The 21,369-nt window shown below is 34.3% G+C and overlaps 1 protein-coding gene across 3 annotated transcripts in view; it reads left to right on the top strand.

Moving 5' to 3' along the window:
* Positions 1–1,674: 1,674 nt before the first annotated feature.
* The window catches only part of glra2 (glycine receptor, alpha 2), a 38,693-nt gene continuing 18,998 nt past the window's right edge, over positions 1,675–21,369 (top strand). Inside the window, exons 1-4 of one of the 3 annotated variants that reach the window (XM_015361760.2) lie at positions 1,675–2,240; positions 5,980–6,116; positions 13,305–13,372; positions 17,401–17,624. In XM_015361760.2, the coding sequence (XP_015217246.2) occupies positions 2,173–2,240; positions 5,980–6,116; positions 13,305–13,372; positions 17,401–17,624 (497 nt within the window). In that variant the 5' untranslated portion in view covers positions 1,675–2,172. Of the gene's footprint in view, positions 2,241–5,979; positions 6,117–13,156; positions 13,225–13,304; positions 13,373–17,400; positions 17,625–21,369 lie in introns of all 3 variants that reach the window. The other 2 variants (XM_006637907.3, XM_006637906.3) reach the window with 2 other exon arrangements.

A 21,369-nucleotide genomic window follows, 5' to 3' on the forward strand; every position in this document is an offset into this window, starting at 1 on the left:
CTCATGTATAGTTTACCTTGAGATATGATCATGTTGTAAACTAAAAACAGAATCATATTTTTTCACCCAAATGGAACCATTTTAATACCAGTCAAACTTTGCACACCATACAATATACAGTCTATACAGATGATAACAGAAAACATTAGTGGAAGCTTTCATGAAATTCTTGAAGGTTTTTTGAACAAAAACATGTTTAAGATGTCTGAAACTTGCAAAGCTTTGCGTATATATACATCTTGCTAACTGTATATTTTCTCTTTACTAACATCTTTATGTATATGTGTCTTTGCTTATATGTGCATATGTGTACATACAATTAATATGAATACATTCAACTCATATGAATATATACCTAGTATAATAAAACCCTCTTTTTGGTTCTTTAAAAAATATTCGTAGGTCTGCTGCTAAATAATTTTAATGCAACATCAGGGTATGTGTACTACCCTGTTATGTCAAGTGGCAGCCCTTCTCAATTGAAGTAGTATTGTGCTGTCAGACTCACAGTCATCCCAGGCTTTCCTTTAGGGTGTAAGTGTTCAGTGTGCTCAATGATGTGGTTAGTATGCCTGTTTCCAGGGCAACCGGAGAAGCAGTCACACTACTAAAGATATCTCACAATTATTTTCTTTGTTTATATAAATTAAATCCCAAAATAGAAAAAAAAACCCTCTTAGTAACATTTCAGGGACATACTATAAATTAATTCTAGATATTGCTTTCAGTTTTATGATACACATCTTATATATACCAATAACATATTTTATCATTTATAATATGTGTAAATAAATATTTACAGAGATTCTATCTCATGATTAGAATATTGTGAATCCACAATAATTAAAAATTAAAGATTTTTTATAACAATTGTACATTTTTTAAATGTGTCATTTACAGTACATTCAGATTTATATTGTAAAGTTTATATGCAGAATTTATGTTGTTTTTTACCTTGTCAGATTCCAAACTTTAACAATCTTCTTACAGTATATATTTGCAGTAAATGTGATCAAGAGCAGTTAAATCTCTGAGTGAAGTGCTCAACTGTTGCTCAACTTTTGTTCAGCTGAAAATCTCTTCTCTAACTGTAAGCTGTTAACAGAGAAGCAAAACTACTTGGAAGCACGCAGACTACTTTGGAATATTGTTTTTCAACTAATATGGTTTGGGAAACCGGATAATAATAATATACTGTACTACGTTGTTTAATTTTTATCTCAAAATCATGATGTTTTCATGATACAGTACGTGCACGTACTGTATTCAAATTCGCAACAATGAATACTTTGCCAAAACAGTCAACTAGCTTACATTATTTTGGAGGTAGTTTAAAACTTTTCTTTCCCCAGAATATAAATTATTATACATTCTTGCAAGCATGATACTGGACAAAATATGTCCCTCGATTAACAATAATATCTCTGTTGCTTTTCATGTATAAAACGTAGTGTTATAGAAGTACTGAAGTGTTTCATATAATTCTGACCGGTTTTTGTACCAAGCCCAGCTGGATTTTTTAACACAATAACTTCCGTTTTATAGTCGAAAAAAAGTGGAAAACTGAATTTGTAGTTGGAGTAACGGCTCATGGCAGTTTTATATTTCCATATTAAAAATCGGCTCACGTCGTCGGCACCAGTGTCTTTGCGCCTGCGTGGACCAAAAAAGCCGGAGCTGTCCAAGTGCTGAAATTAATCAGCGGAGCTGAGCGCACGTCGCTCATTCCAGCAGTAGATGATCATCTTTTGAAACAAAGATTCTTGGGCTGTACACTCCATCTTTTGATTTTTTTTTCAAAAAATAATAATGCTACTTGAGTGGAAAAAAGCTGATGGCTAATTATTTATAATTCTTCAGTTAAATGATCAATTGCATTCACCATGTGCTAAAAATCCTTTTGGAGGAGAGAATTCAGTTCTCTCAATTCATGTGTGTGTACATATTTTTTTCTCCCCATACTTTACGTGGGTATCAGTCTTCCTCTAAACAGAACTATGATTCTAAGGACTGGCATATTATTTCCTGCTCATTATTTGCCGCTCACAAAAAAGTCTTACTGCCTTTTGATTTTAAAGAAAGCAATTTTGGCTTGTGGATCTTGCGTTTGATCAACATTCTCCCATGGAATAATTCAGAGAAGTGTGCAAACAATCAAAGAAATCAAGAGGAATGAATCGTCCGCTTGTCAAAATCCTGACGACCTTATTTGCATGTTTCTTAGAGACCAACAACTTCAGGTATGTTGATCTTAAAGTAGTCTGTTCGGAAGTTTAGATTTATTTTCCTTTGTGTCGCACAGCAGCGTATCTTTAGGCACGAAATTCTACGTGCAAAATGATTTTTGTTTTGCATTGGTTTTCTTGATTCATAATACGAACACATGTGCGGGATAACTTGATATCACATAAAAGCGATACATACGTATACTGTACATACGTATAGGTGTTTATAAGGAGCCTTTTGGACAAGCTCAGTGCTTTCTGGCACTGGCTAAAGGGAACGTTGTTTGTACAGGGTTAAGGGAGAGAGCTCGCTTCTCTTAGATGCAGCCGAAATTGTTTTTATGTTTATTCAAACAGTCCAGGATGTCTAAACGTTTTATTCTCAATGAGTCGGTTAACAATAATTTTGGAAATGCGCTTGGAATCGATGTACACAGCTGGCAACAATGGTAAAGCGCTTTGTTATAAAATGCATTAGCTGTTTGTCGTAACAGATAAACACACGACCTTTTTAAGGTAGGAAACGATGATATCGTTTCCTACCGAATACGCGGTCAATTAACTTGCGCCTTCTCTCATGCTGTTTGCATTTAGTTTGATTTCTGATTTAGTTTGATTGATTTAATTGACTCTCTTATGCACCTAGGTACATTCCGGATGAAAGTCTTTCTGACAGCATTGTTTGTAAGGCGATTTAAATACGAATGGAGCTGAGTGTTGTGTCCATCAGGAGTTTACTATAGTGAAAGAATGTCGATGTTAAAGCGCTGCTTTGCTCTAGCAGTTCTTACACGGAGCAATTATACGTAAAATGTATTACATACGGGAAATAAAGTAATGTATGTGCTAAAATAATTTAGTGTTTTTTCAGAGAAACCTAATATGTTTCAGTCATACTTCATATAGTACAATACATTAATAACTTCTAATTAGTTTTGATTATTTATTGTCATTTTAAACCCATAACAGAACCCAAAGATGTCAAATGAAAAACAAATGTTGCAAAATATTTCCCTTATAAATTCTGAAAAGCCTTTAAAATCATGATTTTCCCATGCCAGCATGATGTTTACTGTGCTGTAACATGATTTGCACTGGATATACTGTAGATTCCCTTTTTTATGTTGATGTAGTTGTAGCAACACCTTGAGTTGCCTCAAAATCAGAATAGTCTTAAGTATAAAAGAACAAATGGAGACACTGAAAGATATACTGTATATTTTCTTCCAGGAATACAGACTGATTTATCTATTGTTTGCAACAGAAGAGAGTAATAATGTTTTTTTCTGCATATCATTAAGGATGTCTGATCATTTTGTTGTCAAAGCACCCGATTTAGGTCACCATATGTATTTTTTGCTTCTTCTGATCTTAACATTATGCTAGAGTCTCTGATCAAGAGGAACACAACATGTCAAAGTGAATGAATGATAGAGATTTGGTACATGCAAAATAAACCCTTTTTTGTAGCACTTTCATTTTAAATGTGAGTCTCATCCTTTTTCATCTCAGTGCTGCTTTTGACACTGTTGACCATAACATCTGACTTTCTGGAGTTTCTGACACTGCTCTCAAATGGTTCAAATCTTACCTCACTGATCGCTGTCACTTTGTCTCTCTTAATTTCAGATCTGAAATTGGTCTTGTTAAGTCTGGTGTTCCTCAGGGCTCAATACTGGGCCCCTTGCTCTTCAGCATTTACATGTTCTGACTTGGTCAGCTTTTAAGATCACATGGCCTCAACTTTCATTTTTATGCTGACAATACTCAAATATACATCCATACCAAACCTGACACTGATGTGGCTGTTTCTATTCTATCTAATTGCATCTCTGACATAAAAATTTGGATGACTCAAAACTTCCTTCATCTTAACTACGACAAGACTGCAGTCATGCATATTGGCACCCCCCATCATCGAAGTAAAGCCAGTCCTGTAACCCTATCTGTAGATGGTTCTATACTTGAGTTTCAATCAAAATTGAAAAACCTTGGGGTTATATTTGATTCTGGCTTAGCATTCGACCCGCATGTTCAGCATACTGTCAAAATATCTTTTTTTCACCTTAGAAATATCACTAGACTACGCCCTATGCTATCATTAACTGTGGCTGAAAAGCTGATCAACACATTTGTGTTCTCTCGAATTGACTACTGTAATGCTCTACGCGCTGGGGTATCTAAATCTACTCTGAACAAACTGCAGTATGTCCAAAATTCAGCAGCCAGAATCCTGACCAGGTCTAGTGCAAGTGTTCACATTACTCCTATCCTGGAGTCCTTGCACTGGCTTCCGGTCAAATTCCGTGTAGACTTTAAAATCCTCATGCTCACCTATAAGGCTCTGCATGGCTTGGCACCTCAGTACCTGTCTGAACTATTATCACCCTATTCCCCACCTCGCAACCTTCACTCTTCTAATTCTGCTCTCCTTCCTGTCCCCCAAGCCCGACTACATTGTATGGGTGACAGGGCTTTCTCCTGTTATGCCCCCAAGCTCTGGAACTCTCTCCCCAAGGATATCAGAGAGTCACCTTCTCTAAACTCCTTCAAATCCAGACTCAAAACCCTCTTCTTCAGAAAAGCCTTTACTTAACTGGTTCCATTCTTCACCCCTCTGCTTTTCTTAATACCACCATCCATGGTCTCCTCTATATATTGTAATTGTGTTTTATCTTGTGTATTCTTCTTATTTATTGTTGTTGTCATCCTGTAAAGCACTTTGAGAAGCCACCTTTAAAGGCGCCATATAAAATAAAGTTTATTATTATTATTATCATCATTAAGCAGTATTAGAACTGTATATGATACAGTATATACTGTATATAAACAGCCAAAGAAGGCTCCGCAGCCGAAACGTTTAGTTTTCTTTCTTTTTTTCAGCATTGAATAAATCTATTACTTGTTTCTTTGCATATTTACACATGTATATCATGTTTATCTCCATTACATATACTTACTATATATAATGGGTAGTTTGTAGGAACCAAGAATATGGACAAAGTAGGCTCAAACTGCAAGCCCAACTAGTATCTACTTTCTAACATCCATCCAGTTGTACAAGAAGGTGTGTGCTGGGATTTGTGAAGTCTTTCCTTTCAGCCATTTGTGGAGGTTTGTTCAAATTAAAGGAGAATTAAATATATTAACTGGATGTAGGGGAACATTCTGCTACCACAGTCCTGAAGCCATTTAAGCGTCAGCTAGGCAGCTGCCTGCTGTCTTTAGGAGGAGCCGGTGTAATTTAATAAGAATACAACTTGTTGGGGTGTTATACAGTACATGATGATGATTGAAAGAAACTCCGTGTGGCCAGAACTCTCACACTTACAAGAGAGAGATTTGAAGGTTTCATACAATAGAACAGTAACATCAGTGATCTCCAGACCTTATTTCTTATGTAATGTTTATGATGAGAGTGCTTCTGTGTGGTTTCCACAGGACTACACAGACATGACACAAAAGGATCTCTTGACATTGCAATTTGTTGACTGTTTATTGATTTACTTATCTCAGTGTAACAGTGAAAATCAAGTTTATTTATTCATGGTAATTTCAAACATCTAACTAAGCTCTGCTTTATTAGTACCACTCATCAGATATGCATGTTCTTAATTATTACAGTTTAAATATTAGCCAAGTGTAAGAATATATGACCTGAGTCTCAGAAATCTTATAATCCAGCTTCATAAATATTAACAGTATATACTCAAGGTAAGAAAATGATAAAATCCTATCTTGTTTTTCTCTTCAGAGTGGCAGTTGCTAAGGAGCATGATTCAAGACCATCAGGAAAAAGCTCCTCCTCAGCCATGTCTCCTTCTGATTTTTTGGACAAATTAATGGGTAGAACTTCAGGTTATGATGCAAGAATACGACCAAACTTTAAAGGTAACAAAATTTTTTTTAAATGTTTTTTTAGTTGCAAGATGCAACTAAATGCAAGAAAATAGTCATGTTTTAAACAAAGTAGTTCAGGTGGGTAGCTGCATCAGCATGCGTAGGAAAAAGTAATAGGTTTATTCCATGCTGAAAAAAAGAAGAGAGAAAACACAATGTTTCAGCCATGGAGCCTTCTTCAGGTGTGAGCTTCAGGTTCAGGTGCTCACATCTGAAAAAGGCTCCACGGCCGAAATGTTGTGTTTTCTCTCTTCTTTTTTTCAGCATGGAATAAACCTATTACATGTTTTAAACAAATACTGATATGATATTAAATTAAATGTAATGCATTATTAAATTCAATTCTGTTACTCTTCACTGTTGAAAATTTAAATATAATTGCACAGTGTGACCAGAATCTACATTGGTTATCAAGAAAATAAATTAGGCAATATCAGTGTAGTCTTAAGGAAGATAACCTTTGTCATTATGAGAATAATCTACAGTATATATATAAAATCTATAATCTATAAACGCAAACTTTTTATAAACATTCAAATCAATTCCAAAAAAATGTCAATAACCAAGAAATAATATCACTATAATCTTAACACTGAAAATTATGAAATCTCTAAATTACTGATATGGAAAATATTTTGTACAGCCATTATTTTTTATTTGTCAGTAATTGTAAGTGCCACAAAATAGGCAGAAATCATAGGTATACTTAGCCATCCCAAATCACAAGTAGAACAATGACAGTTATATACTGTATGCATCACTGCTAAATGACTCATTTGTGATTAATTCTTGCCCACAAACTTTGAATAAAAGTTGTCTGTTAATCATGTTAGACAAGAGAGAGACAATCGTTCTTGTCTCGTTACAGCCATTATCAAAGAGGTTTCCAATGCCTTCAGAATTTAATATCTGACCATCTGATAGGACAAGAAATATACACCACAGAGACGCTGGTACATAACCAAGGCATTTCCTTTTGCCTTCTTCAAATTATACTGCAACATTCAATGTACACAGCTTTGATGACGTCTTGATAATGAAAACAGATATTGCCTGCTGTTGTCAAATTTCATTTAGGCCAGCAACTAGACTTATTACATGAACAGGCGATTTGACACATTTCATTACATGTGCAGTTTTTCTAACCTTTTTGTGAACCTGAGAATGTCACATTTAATGGTGTTTTTTTAACACAAGATCGGGAGGAGGTCAAATTCTAATGTCACGTTTCCACACCCTCATATACAGTATAAACGATCCCTGGCTTCCCACAACCCTGCACATCTGTTCTACCCCCCCTTCCTCCAGTCCAGCTTCACCCTTACAGCTGCCACCCTGGTTCATTCCTCACAACTCTGAGGGTGTGTGACAATGCTGATCTTCTGCCAGCTCTGTCATTTTCTCAGGCAGAATGAGCTCAGCCTGACGTGTTTCATCATTATTAGAATTTGACCAAGCTACTGAAATACTAATGGATGTAGTTTTCTAAAAGGTATTGTCTCTTGGGAACTGAGAATTAATCTAGCCATGGAAGGTTTTAATGAGTAAATGTGTTTTAATTTTTTTTCTTATATATTTTAGATTTAGGGTTTTATTTGATCCTTTTCATTATCTCCATCTGCTATTATTCTAGCAAGTGAAGGAATGAATTTATACTTTCTGAGAAATCATGTATACCGAGCTATTCAAATTATAATAAAGTGGAATGAGGATTTTTTAACAAACAAGTTTACAAGTGTTCATAGAACTAATAAGCTGATATAACGTTTTCAGTGAAAGTGCCAAAGTTATTAATTTTAAATAACAATGTGATTTTAATTTGTCTTTTGTGGTCTCTTTTGTCCTGTTGTCTACTAGACAAATTGTTGGGGTTGAAACTGAAGCCACTGTTGTGAGCACAATGGAGTAGAATACAAAACTGTTAAACATTCTGAAACACGTAATGCAATCAGACAGCAAGGCCTGATGAGTTAAAGGAATAGCAAAGGCACTCTTCCAGCCTACTGACCCCTGTGACGATAACACTGTGCATATGCAATATGGGAGTCAGCCTGATCAACAAAGCTTAGCCTTAGCCTTGAGGAAATTGACATTTTGATATTGATGGTGCATTACCAACAGGGAACGGCTAGGGAATTCTCTATTCTTTGCATATACTGTATACACTGTGGACAAGGGATATATTGTGATGCAATTACGAAGGTTTGAGAGGTAAGGGATACCATTTTTAATTGTTCAGCAATCGTTGTATTCAAAATGATTATAAAAATAAAAAGCCATAATTGCAAGACAGACATGTCCTGCTGGGTTAATTGATTATTAACACACAGTTACGTCATGATTTCAACACCTTTAAATTTAATTGTAAAGCATCTGGTGTGGATAAAAATGGATCTTTGATTCAGCTAGGAATGTACATTAAGAAATGTCATGTTTTTTTAATCTGTAGTTCAGCATCTTTAATGTGATAATATTGAAATTAAACAACTTTTCTTTGAGGAACATTAATAACACTAGTAAGAGAAACAATTTTACTGTGAAGACACTTGTAAAAACAATTTTTTTCCCTTGGTTTCATAAGATAGATGTAGTTTGTTAATTTAGTCCCTGTATGCAAAGCCTCCTTATTATGCTTCTCAAAATGAAAATGTTACTCAGCTTTAGTTCATAAAAAAATTAACAGAAGCACAGGGATCTCTGATGATTGTGTAGGTATCCTGGCTGTGTCAATGCCAGTGTAGTGAAACTGTTTCACTTCACCGGTTTTTCTTTCAAAGAATATTCATGGTGGTGTGGTGTGGACATAATCCTGAGATAAAGACCTGACTGCTTCCTAGGGCAGTATGAGATAGACAACACAAGTGCATTCACTGATGCTCTCTTCCTTGATATCATTTATGCTTCAGTTATTCTGGATTTTCTAACTAAAAGCAATATTCAATGATCAAGACATTCTCACTACAGCTCATTCTATCATCCAATTAATTAATTTTCTGATTTGTTTACATGTATCATTTTTCAAAATGATGTATTTATGTTTCTTTTCTGCTTACTATCAGTTGTAACCTCTTGTCTTGGTTTGCCTAGAAGATTCACCATTGGTAAGATAAAATGAAAAACCTCCCCAAAAGCATTTTTTTAATTTAGCAATTTACAGTAGGATGAAGCACAGTGTCTTCGCAGGGCCTCTGATACTGATATAAGCCTGAAACACTGAGTAACATTCCTTTATGATCAGATAAGGTTATCTGACTAAGCTTGAGACAAGAATCCTATGTTTAGTACTTTGGGATCACTTGGTGTTCTCAGAAGGGTTAAATTTAGCACAGTGCCTGGGGGAATCATATGATGTCTTTCACTGTTCTGTCTTTCTTTAGTTATTCAAATGGTTTATTCATACTGAGAGATCTTCTAGGCAAAACCCAGAGAAAGTAACACACATTGCCCATTCACAGGTGAGATATTGTTACTGAAATGTTCCTTGGAGGACCTACAGAATCAAATTACGCAGTTTCAAAGGTGTGTCATGAACAGTCAGAGGTGAAGTAGCCTGGGAATAATGGTGGATAAATTCATAGACCAAATAATTGTCAACTGCGTATGGAAGAAAAAGTGAAAATGAAAAGTGAACTTGAAACTTCAAGTGGATTTTCTGCCCTGTTGGTCATTAATATAAATCCTGGTAACTGTAATCCATGAAGAATCTGTTCACTTAAAGGCTGGATTACCGATGACTGTTATAGTTTTCTTTCTGCACTCATGCATTTGAGGAACAATCAGGTACTAGAATACTAAAGAGAAAATTAGGGCAGGATTTGCCAGTACAATTTATACTTTAGTAATTGCCATAATATTGTTAATAAGAGGCAAATGCAAAGATGAAATCACTGTCCTTCCCATTACTGTAGGCTTGTAAGCACAATTAATGTCTTAAATGTATCTGATCAAATCTTGCCTGCAGCAATGAAAAAGGTCAAAGTCTGTTTTCCAACAATTTTTATGGCCATGATACAGTAAGTTGTACCACCTATTTATTTTTCCTAGTGTGTAAAAATACACAGACTTATAAAAGTGTGACATCCTTCAGGATGCTGAATCTATCAAATAAACTCAAACTTTTCTTTTAGATTTTTTGCCATGAGGAGTTTTATTAAAATCCATGAATAAGATGTGTATTGTCAAACATAATCAAATCATAAAAAGTATTTATGAAGATAAAAATTCTAATTATTGGATAAAGATTTTTTTAAAGTATTTTACTAGATTTTTATTATACTATTAGATGTATTGAACAGCAGTTGTTTGGAGCAAGATACATGCTGTCATAATGAGATTATGTTATCAAAAAAATGTACATCCAGTTTTTACAGGATGGTTGAAATATAAGTTAAGATGAAGGCAAATGGTGTTTGAACCAGGGTTACTGTACCTCCTTTTCAGAATAGTTTAAATCTTGCAATATGTTCCATTCCTTGAGCGTGGCAAAATATTTTGTGCTTCAAGTATATTTTTGAGTTTTGTACAGTATCTTAAACTGAGATCCTATTACGATGAGTTTTTTTATTTGCCGTTGTACTGTACTGTCACTAGTGAAAATAAGTGAAAAGCTAAAACTGAAATAATCAGTACATTTCATATTCACATATGTACATCACTTTTTTATGAAGGAATTTATTTTGCATTTTGTGAACATCCAGGCTCTTACAAAGTTCAGTTGCCAGTGACGTTTATAGAAGTCCTGGTCTTGCTCTTACCTTTTCACAGGAGATAAAGGGCTCTCTGAATGCAGAGTACAAGGAGCCACTCAATTGTAAGACCTGAAGCAATCACTGCAGCTTTGGAGAAGGACCTATATTCAACAGTACATTGTACAGACATTCTGTTTTACACTGTTTTCTTTTGGCATTAAACAGAAATCTGGACACAAATTTTAGTAAATTAGTTTAAATAGGATAAAATGTTGATTAAAAGGTGAATCAAACACATCTTAACAAACATATTTTTCAGCAGCATAGTGCTTTATTTCTGTTAATTTTGATTGTGATGGACATTCAATCAGTGTTCATGAAATGGAATGATACAACTTCAGAACTTAAGACTGTAGCAAGAATTTTAAACTGTTAAACTAAATGTTTCCTTTAATGTATACTTCCTTATATTTCATTAAGAATCAGAATATCAGAACTGCACAGGAAATTTAACTTTATAATTTTTTTGTTTTTTTTTAAAAAAGATCAGTCTTGTTTTTGATGACAGTGTTGTTTTCAAAAGGATATTGAACTAATGCAAACAAATCTTGGAGATCAAAAACTATAAGCTTTTTAATATTACTGAAAACTATATTTTTATTTCTCTACTTGACTTTTATCCCCCCAAAAAACCTTTCCTCACATCCCAGGTATGAATCTATAATAAGTTAGACATCCAAAAAAAAAAGCAGAATCCAGTTAAAGAAAAGGAATATAATGAACTTCAAGCATGGGTAAAAAGCAATATTAGAAAGGCCAAGAGAGAAGTAAAGAATAAGATTGTAGTGGCAGCTAAAATCAATAAAATCTTTTTCTTCAATATTACAACACCAGAAGAACAATAAAATATGAAGTAAAGCATTTCACCAATAAAGATGGGAAACTTCAAGACAAGAAAAGGGAAATGGCTGATGTACTATGGTAAATTAATATTTGACTCACGTTTTCTAAGGAAGAAATCAATAACATGCCTCAGGCCAAGGAAAGACACACTTCTGTATTAAATAATATTAGCTTAGATGAAACTGTGATACAGGTATTAGAAGCATCTAAGATAAACTCTTCAGGGCCTGAATGGTATTCTACTAACTGAATAGGGGTAAAAACCATTAGATACTGCATAACAGAGGGTAATACACAGCCACTCATAAAAGACTTGACAAAACTGAAGCAAATACAATGCACTTAAAATGTATCCATACCCTGTTAAAACAGGAAAAATAAACAAAATAACAGAAAGATTTACAGACATTTTTAAGACATTGATCTCAATTAATGTCTAAAAAATCCAAGCATCAGATGTATTCACACCATTGTAGTTAGTATTCTGTAAATGCTCCTCTGGCAGGGATTACACAGATTGATCAGAAAATGTGATTTTATGGAAGGTGTGACTTTTTAGAATAGCTTGTACATTACCTAGAGACTAGATCTAAATCTCCAGAGATGTTTTGGCAATTTGGTTTTCAATCCATAAATAAAAGGTCTCAACTAGTTGAAAATGGGCAAAAAAGAATGCAGGTGAAAGGTTCAATGTTTAGATACAAATATTTTTTTAGATAGATACTTTATTAATCCCGTGAGGGAAATTGCAGGATTCCTGTATGTACTGTACATTTGACCTCTTATTATTTATACTGTACAGCTTGTATTATATTATGATTCATTTTCATTGGCCACTTCACATTATTTGACATTATTTGGCATTCGGTAAGCATTGCTATAAATGCTGTGAGTCAGTGTAGATTAAATAAAAAAAAACAAAAATATTAACTTTTCAATTAATGTTCTAGTTACTATGTATCTATAATTATACAATATTTACATGAAAAACTAAAAATTTTCGGCAACTCTCAAATCTATCAACGTATTTTCCCGAACATATTCTTTAAAGTTATTAATTAATAAGAAATTTGATCATTTAATGTAAAGTTGTTTGCAATGTTTTCAATTTTGAGAAGGAACAAAGCACGTAAAATAACAGGATTTTATATGTTACATTCACTGTTGTTTGATTTGGTGTTTTTTTAAAGAGAAAGTCCTTAATTGCAGTACTCAAATGGTGTGGACCTACTATACCTTGAAAAAAGGGGAAATATTTACACAGGACTATCCAGAAATTAATGCTGTTTAGCCAAAATGCCATTATTGAATTTTAATTAAATTTATAAAAGCACCTCTTGCTATACTATACTGTATAGTGTATATATCTGATATTGCAGTTCAAATGCAAATGTCACTTTTCTCCAACACATCTTGCAACATTCTCATTGCATTCCACAGGTCCTCCAGTAAACGTTACTTGCAATATTTTTATCAACAGTTTTGGATCTGTCACAGAGACAACAATGGTAAGTGTTGTGATGCCACTGGCACTTTTTCTTGTGTATTATGAAAAACATAAATGTGTTATTTATTGTTCAACTTTCAGGTCCTCCTGTTAATGTTACCTGCAACATATTTATCAACAGCTTTGGTTCAATAGCTGAAACTACAATGGTGAGTTGGACATGTCATGCAGACCATTATATGAAGGTCTGCTGTCTTTCCCAGATTACCAACAAATTTAAAAAAAAACAGCAAATAAATTTTAAAATTTTAACCTTAGGACTTGTAACAGTTTATTGGCTGCACTATGCCTTATGGCTGGTATGGAACTACTGTATACATCACTATTCAGTGGTTGACAAAATATTCGGCTACTGAGAATTAATAGTCATGCCACTAAGAATTAAAATATGGGCACAGATTACACTATACATTTTGTCAGTTAATTTGTCTCTCCTGTAGTTGTTACCATCTTTGAGTAAGGGTTGTAATTTAAATACTAAGTACATATGTTTCAGTATGGGAAACTGTAACTCAAAGTAGAATTGATCTAAAATGCTATCAAACCAGCATTACGAATGCAGTAACCACCAACAACTTGAAAAGCAAACATTCAGATCCCTGAAAAGATTACTCCCTGAACCTTCAAGAAACTCACTACAGAAATGCCCAAATCAAATGAGGGTGTTATATTTGCTCAGTTTAAACAATCAATTGGAGCTTCCAATAAACTGTGTGATTGAACTGTAAGATGATTTGAAAAGGCAGTGGTTTCTGGGAAACACTACAGACTTCATATAATGGATCTCAATAAAACCACCTGCACGAATCAATACTAACTGCATTTCAAAACCTATTTCTTCACAACTACACACTAACTAATAATGAAAGAATATTTATCTTTTGGGCATAATACTATGATAAATCTCCACTTGCTTTATTAGAACTGCTGTAGAAATCTCTGGTCTATTTTGAGTTATTTATGAAGCAAAGTTAATTGTTTTTTAGTTCCTTCACAGAACACAGTAATAAAACAACCGAAATTAAAGACATTCCATTGTCCAATTACCAGTTGCATTCGAATCTATTTATGTGATATAATTTTTCAAAATATTTTTTTTCTCATGTATAACAGAATAATTAAATTAAAAAGTGACCGTTGTTCCCATTTTAGGAAGCACAATTAAGCCAATAACTTTTTTAAATTTTATTATTTTAGAATAATAATAATTTTACGTTATAGGTCTATTTTACGATATGGGTCTCAACTAGCAGAACACACTGATCGTTCCTCTGTGGGAATTCCAGTACTCCCTCAATTATTTAGCAAATCCTACTAGTTCAGTGAAATAATTACAGAGCTCTCTGTTTCAGAAGTCCTTTGACAGCCTGCTTGTAGAGAACACATGAACAACGTGGTTTAAAAGCTTTTAAAACCAATTTAATGTTGCTTATTTTATCTTATTCATAGGTTTGCTTATTAATATAAAATAAATAAAATTAGCAATATGCCTACTTTTGGGGGATTTTATTTTAACAAAGTACATTTTGTAAAGCACATTTTAAGACCTGTCAACAATAGTTATATTTGGTCAGTTCACTGCAGAGGGTGACCATGTGAGAACATGAAGGAAATCACAAATCTGGAGGCATAAATTGAGGCCTTGCACATCTCTGGCTGAAGAACTGAATAGGAAAAAAATGATTTTGTCTCCGAACATAAAGAGAGGTTTTAAAACAATTTAAAACAATCAGTCCTTCAAAACACAGCTCTGCAGTTACCACGGATAAGTCAGTCTAACCTTTTCTGAGCACAAACAATCCTCACACTTTTCTGTCTCCAAACAATTTCCAACTCAACTTTCAATTTTAAAAACACAGGAAAAATACGTATTGCCCCTCTTTCCATAGTTAGTCACAGGCTGGACTGTCACAATATCTGCATTTTGGCAATAATTGTAATATTAAGGCTTTTTGGTAATTGTGGTAATCTGACATCCATAAGAGGTTTACTTTTTTATGGTGAAAATTATATTTCTTGTGTATTTAAAACTGAGAACAGGAAGAACGTCTTTATACAATCATTGGTGGGAATGTGGGACAGGCTGCCCAGCCAAATTGTTGAAGCCAATACCCTGACTTCTGTCAAGAAATGTTTGGATGAGATCCTCTCACCATTTAGCTACTAGGAATTAACTCGACCAAATGGCATCCTCTCGCTTGGACTGTAATCTTTCTTAAATAGACGATTGTTTCCTAAAAATCTATGTTATAGTTAATATATTTTTAATTCAACTCCGGGATATAGTGAATTAAAAAAAATGTATTTACTTTCCAGAACACAGATGGATCAAACCTAGGGTATATACAGTATTCATGTGGGAATTTATGCAGTTTCACTTGCTGTTACGAGTTGATTATAGCAGCTGACCAATACAGCATTAACACTTCCTAAATGTATTTAACATTTAAAAGACATCTCTGTTTTTGATTAGGACATTGTTTCTTTTTTTCCAAAATAATTCATTTAAAGATTAAAAAGAAAAGAAATCTAGAAATGACCGACATTTTATTTTTTGATACCGTACCTAGGAACAATTCTAAATAATTAAGAAATAACACAATGAAAATAAATTAACACTAAGCACTTTTCCAGCACTAAGTAATTATTTCTTATATAATTTTACACTTTGTTTACAGTACATGCTTTTTCACAAGGTATACTAGCAGGGCTTATTCCAGGAGAAAATTGCTTTTTTAAAATTGACATTAATCTTGTCACTGTGCACTGAAAGGTACAGTATTCCACAGGGCTGGATTCTCTGAATCATTTTTTCAATCTTCAGAAATGTTTGCACACTTAATCCCTGTCTCCAGACCTGCCAGTGTTTTTCTCGGATATTGGATAACATTTTTTTTTTGACTCTATACTTGCAATATTTTTACAAAGTTTACAAGTTACAACTAAATGTTACAAAATCATTTTAAGGATTTTAACTACTCACAGGCAATATTAAAACATATAAGCAGTAAATTAATTTGTTGTTCATTACTTCAATGTTTTGCATACCATTCTGTTCCACTTGTATGTTTGAAGTAGCCATGAAACATTATCAGTGTGTTCAACATGAAATAAAACTACATTTAGCATTCTGAATGGAATTGCCTACATATTGCACTTTTGCACACGTCATTTAATGATGTGAAGTGCACTTTGTAGAGATGAAAGTGCATTTCAAAACACAAAAAAGGTTTTCTCTTGAAATCTGAACAAAATGCTTGTTTTTGTTTTACTGTGATGACCTTTGCTCTAAACAAACATATGGAAATTATTGTTTCTACAAAATAATGCAGAGTAACTTCTTCCGGTTAGAAAAACAAGGCAATTTGAAGTGAAAATTTGAAAAAAGACTGTTAAAGAGCACCATTTGATGTGGGCTATGCAATGCATGCTACAGCTTTTGATATGAAGAGACTAGAATCCACTATGTCCCTTCTGTCCAAGATTAGATAACTAAAGTACCATTCAGTCTTTTCTCTTATTCATTGTATATCAATGAAGGCAAAGGTCACCTCCTTAGTTGCAGTACTTGTTGTTTGCAATGTCTTGCTGAATAAAGGCAGTCTAGAAATCATGATTCTCAGTAGAGACTGTATTTCTCAATGTTTTTTATGACCCCAACATTTGCTGGTCTTTGTACCAGTTAGAATTTGTCTTAACCAGAACATACTCTTATTAACTGCTTAAAAGCAGCACATACATAGGTCTTAGAAAATCTAATGGATCATTTGAAATCAGAGGCTCTGTAAGAGCCGGAAACAAAGAGTTCAAATGATTCAGGGTATTTGTTTAATTAAGGGATTGGTTCTGTATTTGATAGCTCAGCTGGAATGAAAGTTAGTAGACCCTAGGTCAGGAAACTCAGATTGGGAGTAGCTCATATTTTGTTGGGAATCCCTCATCTAAAGTATAAGAATACCTTGATGAAAAAAAAAGTGCCTGGCTAATCTGATATATAATTACATCTGAGATATAACTACACATATATACAGTTATAACCTGAAGTGCTTGTGCAATATGTTTGACTAAAGTCATTTTTCACCCTCAGTCTAAAATTCAGTTTTCTGTTTGCACACTGAGAATCTCTTTGTGCTGCTGAGAGTCAGGACAGCCGATGTAATGCTTGGTATTTTCCCAGGATTACAGGGTGAACATATTCTTGAGGCAGCAGTGGAATGACCCACGCTTGGCCTACAGTGAATACCCCGATGACTCTCTGGATCTGGACCCCTCTATGCTAGACTCTATTTGGAAGCCTGACTTGTTCTTTGCCAATGAGAAAGGGGCCAACTTCCATGATGTTACAACAGACAACAAGCTACTGAGGATTTTCAAGGATGGCAATGTTCTGTACAGCATCAGGTGAGCAATGTGTTCTGCTGTGAAATCCTTGAGCAAATTCAAAATGGTCTAAGACTTGAGAGTTTTTTTTCTTTTTTTGCATGCTGACTGGACAGGTGCTGTTCTGCTGCATGCAGTGATTAAGCACTATGTTGTAAATGAGATGTCAATGCAAATGCACTGTTGAAGTTATTGTTCTGTCATGTATAGCTAATGCTTCTTACAATTCCATTTGCAAAACATTTCTTACTTGTTTTAATGTAAGAAAATTGTATTGATGAGAATATCTGATTGTTGCACTGAAAATTCAAGCTAGATGGAAGTGTATACGGATGATTTGGGTTTATAAACAGTGACTGGAATATGCACAAATCAACAGTACAAGACTGTTACAAATAATAATGGGATTTTTAGATATCATACATCTATAAAATCTGTCTAATCTCTTGCAGATTTTCCTAGACACAATGTTACATTTTTGTTGGACATGGTTCGTACTGTAGGTAGCTAATGGTATACCTGAATGGCTGTACTTTCTGTGTGAATTTACAATTACAAAGTGCAGCAACAGTGTATTAGAAGGCACAGAAAGGATCTGTCCACTGCATGAAAAAAACAAAAGTTGTCAGAATATGACTATTAAATGTATAGTTCTGTAAAAAGAAATAGTATGGTACATACTGTATGTCAAAATGAAAGTATCCAGATAATGTATACATTTGAAGTTGGATGCGACATACATATTTCAGATTAAAAAAACATGTTGACATGTTGTAGGCTAAGTGTTTATCCATGTAAATAAATTAAGAAGATTTTTTTATACAACTACTGCACATGTAGTTATTCCCTGTTGGGTACCTTCTTCTGAACATTCCCTGCAGGTGAATGATAGTTTTCTGTATGAGCCACTGAAATGTGTTTCTTCTTTCCTTGATTTCCATCTTGTGTCAAAAACAAGGAGTCACAGTAACAAACTACCAAATAAGTGATTTCTGTAGTGGGAAAAACTGTTAGGATAATGGTGACCATGCTTCTATTTTCTTTACATTTCTAAATTAAATGCTCTATACTATATATTGAAAAAAATTATGAATTGAGCATTTAATACACCTACCTTTAAATTGTATGGTGGCCTTGAAGTACAGCCCAAACTATAAAAAAAAACGCACACTAGAAAAAAGAGGTGCACCGTGTGTGCTCCTTCTTAAAGTGTGTGCTGCACTCTAAGGCCACTGTACAATTGTAAGGAAGCACTCTTGTTTAAGAAATCACTGTGATGACACAAACTATGTTATCCAATTCTGCTTATTATATTCTGTATTGCACAGCCATGTTCGGTTTCTACTTCTTCTATTAAAAAACAATTCTATAGTCATATACTGTATTCTAGGATCTTTAAGTCATTTTGGTTTATGTCAATGTGATCGAAATACTTTCTGTTCTTCATTTTTCTACAAATCACTACAAATTATTTTTGTAGTTATCTGTAGAATTCTAGAACAAAACATACTTTTTTAGCTTTTTAGGGATGTGTCAAGAGCACAAAATAACGTTAATAATGAGCAACACCTAACAATGAGTCATCAATTAGATTTGATTGGTAATTAGGATGGGATAGCTACTACAACACTTCAGGTGGGCTGCTCAGACAGTTTGAGATGTTGTGATCACGAGTTTTGGAAGATTCCAATTAATGTGAAGCAGCGTTTGGCTTCTGCTCACCCACCCGTGACTTTGTTAATACTGTATGCAATAGTTAACACAATGAATCTCAAATAGTCACTGGGACAGCCATTGGCTTTGATGGCCAATACATCGTAACAGTTGCGTTGCAGTATTTTTCAGATTTAGGGATGGTGTAAGCAGTAAGACAGAGACTCGTCCTGTTGAAAGGACATGTTCACTGGCATGTACAGTAGTTACAGTATGTAGTCACCTCAGAGAGAGGTCCATACCTTTCATACACCACAGGCCAAAACGTAGGACCACAACCACTGGTAGGTAACTGCAGGTAAACTGCAGGTAAAGACACTGCTGCTTTACTTCTCCTTTGATTGTAACTGAACCAAAACTGACCACACCTTTAACAGAATCTAAATAGGTTTCAATTACATAATATAATTTTGGGCCAGTTTTCATGACCTGTGACATTTTCCTTAATATATTAAGCGGAAGTACATTTATCAGTTACTGTGCATGTGCCACATGTGCCTTCTCCCTCATGAATCATGTATCTCTGTTTGGGAAAGCAACTTTTGAAATGTAATCCATTACTGTTAGATATTACTTGTGGAAGAGATTTCTTTTGAAAATTAACAAGAATTTGGGTTAAAATATTTTAAAACTTCACCCATGTAAAAGAGATCCATGTAATGTGTGCACAACAACTACAGTACATAATAAGACATTTCCTCTTAAAAGTAGTTCCTCCCAGCTTCCTTTTAATTAAAAACATTACCCAAGCAACTCTAGTGGATTCCTTTTTTAAAGTAATTTCCCCTAACACTATGTTTTGCCAATTTCAAAATACAGGATGTTTAGAAGAATGTGTTTGAAGCCAGTCTAATTTACTACAAAAACCAACGAGCAAATGAGTGCAGTCAAGGGTGTGTGAAGGGCAATAAAAATGCCACTTACACAGATGTAGTGCAGAGAAGATATTTTTTCTTGAATGTGGTTGTTTAAAAGCACTTTATGCATTTGTCCAGTACAAAACCATTAGGCTTTGTCTGAGAGTGTGCTAAATGGTCATAGTTCACAGGTACAGATTATCAGGATTTGTTGGACCCCTGTGCGAAGCCATGAGGAAGGTAGTACGAGCAAAAGTAAATCCAATATTCCAAATCCAAGTCGTAAGGCAAGAACGAAGTCAAAAGTAGGAGAACCAGGTGGGTAAGCAAAGGAGTCAGGTCGAGAATAGTAGCGCGCTCAAGAGAAAGCTGTGGAAGACTTTTCAATAGTGAAGGTAGGTAAGCCTGTGAAGAGTGTTTAATTATTGAAGAGAGAGAGACATGGTCAGATAATTAGTTCCTGGATGAGCGTGTGTGGAATTTAGTACGCGTGGGAATGCCGGGGTGCTTACGGGAGAAGCTATGAATCGTGACACAGATCTCTCAGCTGTTTGTGGCAGCACTGATAAAGGCACAACTGTCTGGTTTGTAGAATAAGAATGTAGCTTAAGAATTTTGTTGCATTTGTAAAATGATTATAAGTATTGAAATATTAAAGTGAAACCTACAGCTAATATGAAGTACCTTCTATATAATGAAGTAATAACCGTATGATGAATACAGTATTTATATCGAGAGCACTTAAGCTATTTTGAGTTGGTGTTAGTTAAATCAATTGCTGTGGTAAGATGTTATACCATTTAAGACAATTTACAAGCTTCTGACAAGATATTTCCTCATGTATATTTTAATTCAGAAAAGGCTCCAGAAGAGCACTAAGGTGAATTAAGTCAATTTCACTGCAACTACACTTATTTCTCTCAAAGTGTATGACTACTAAACTCTAGTGCTGAAGTACTGCTGTACAAATTGCCTGTACATCCACTATTTATACTAAATGTCTGGAGTTCAATTCTTTTTCAATGAAACACTGAAGACTGGTTTTAGGCAAGTGAATAAGAAACTTGTTTGATCAATCCTAAAAAAATGTGTGTTAAAAATCTAAAACAATACCTCAGAAAATTAAATTCAGTTGGTTGAATCAGCAAAGGGAAGGCTTGCTGTCAGTGATTGATCAATGACCAATTGCCTTTCTT

The sequence above is a fragment of the Lepisosteus oculatus genome, chromosome 13 (assembly GCF_040954835.1).
Source record: "Lepisosteus oculatus isolate fLepOcu1 chromosome 13, fLepOcu1.hap2, whole genome shotgun sequence".
NCBI classification, from domain to species: Eukaryota; Metazoa; Chordata; class Actinopteri; order Semionotiformes; family Lepisosteidae; genus Lepisosteus; species Lepisosteus oculatus.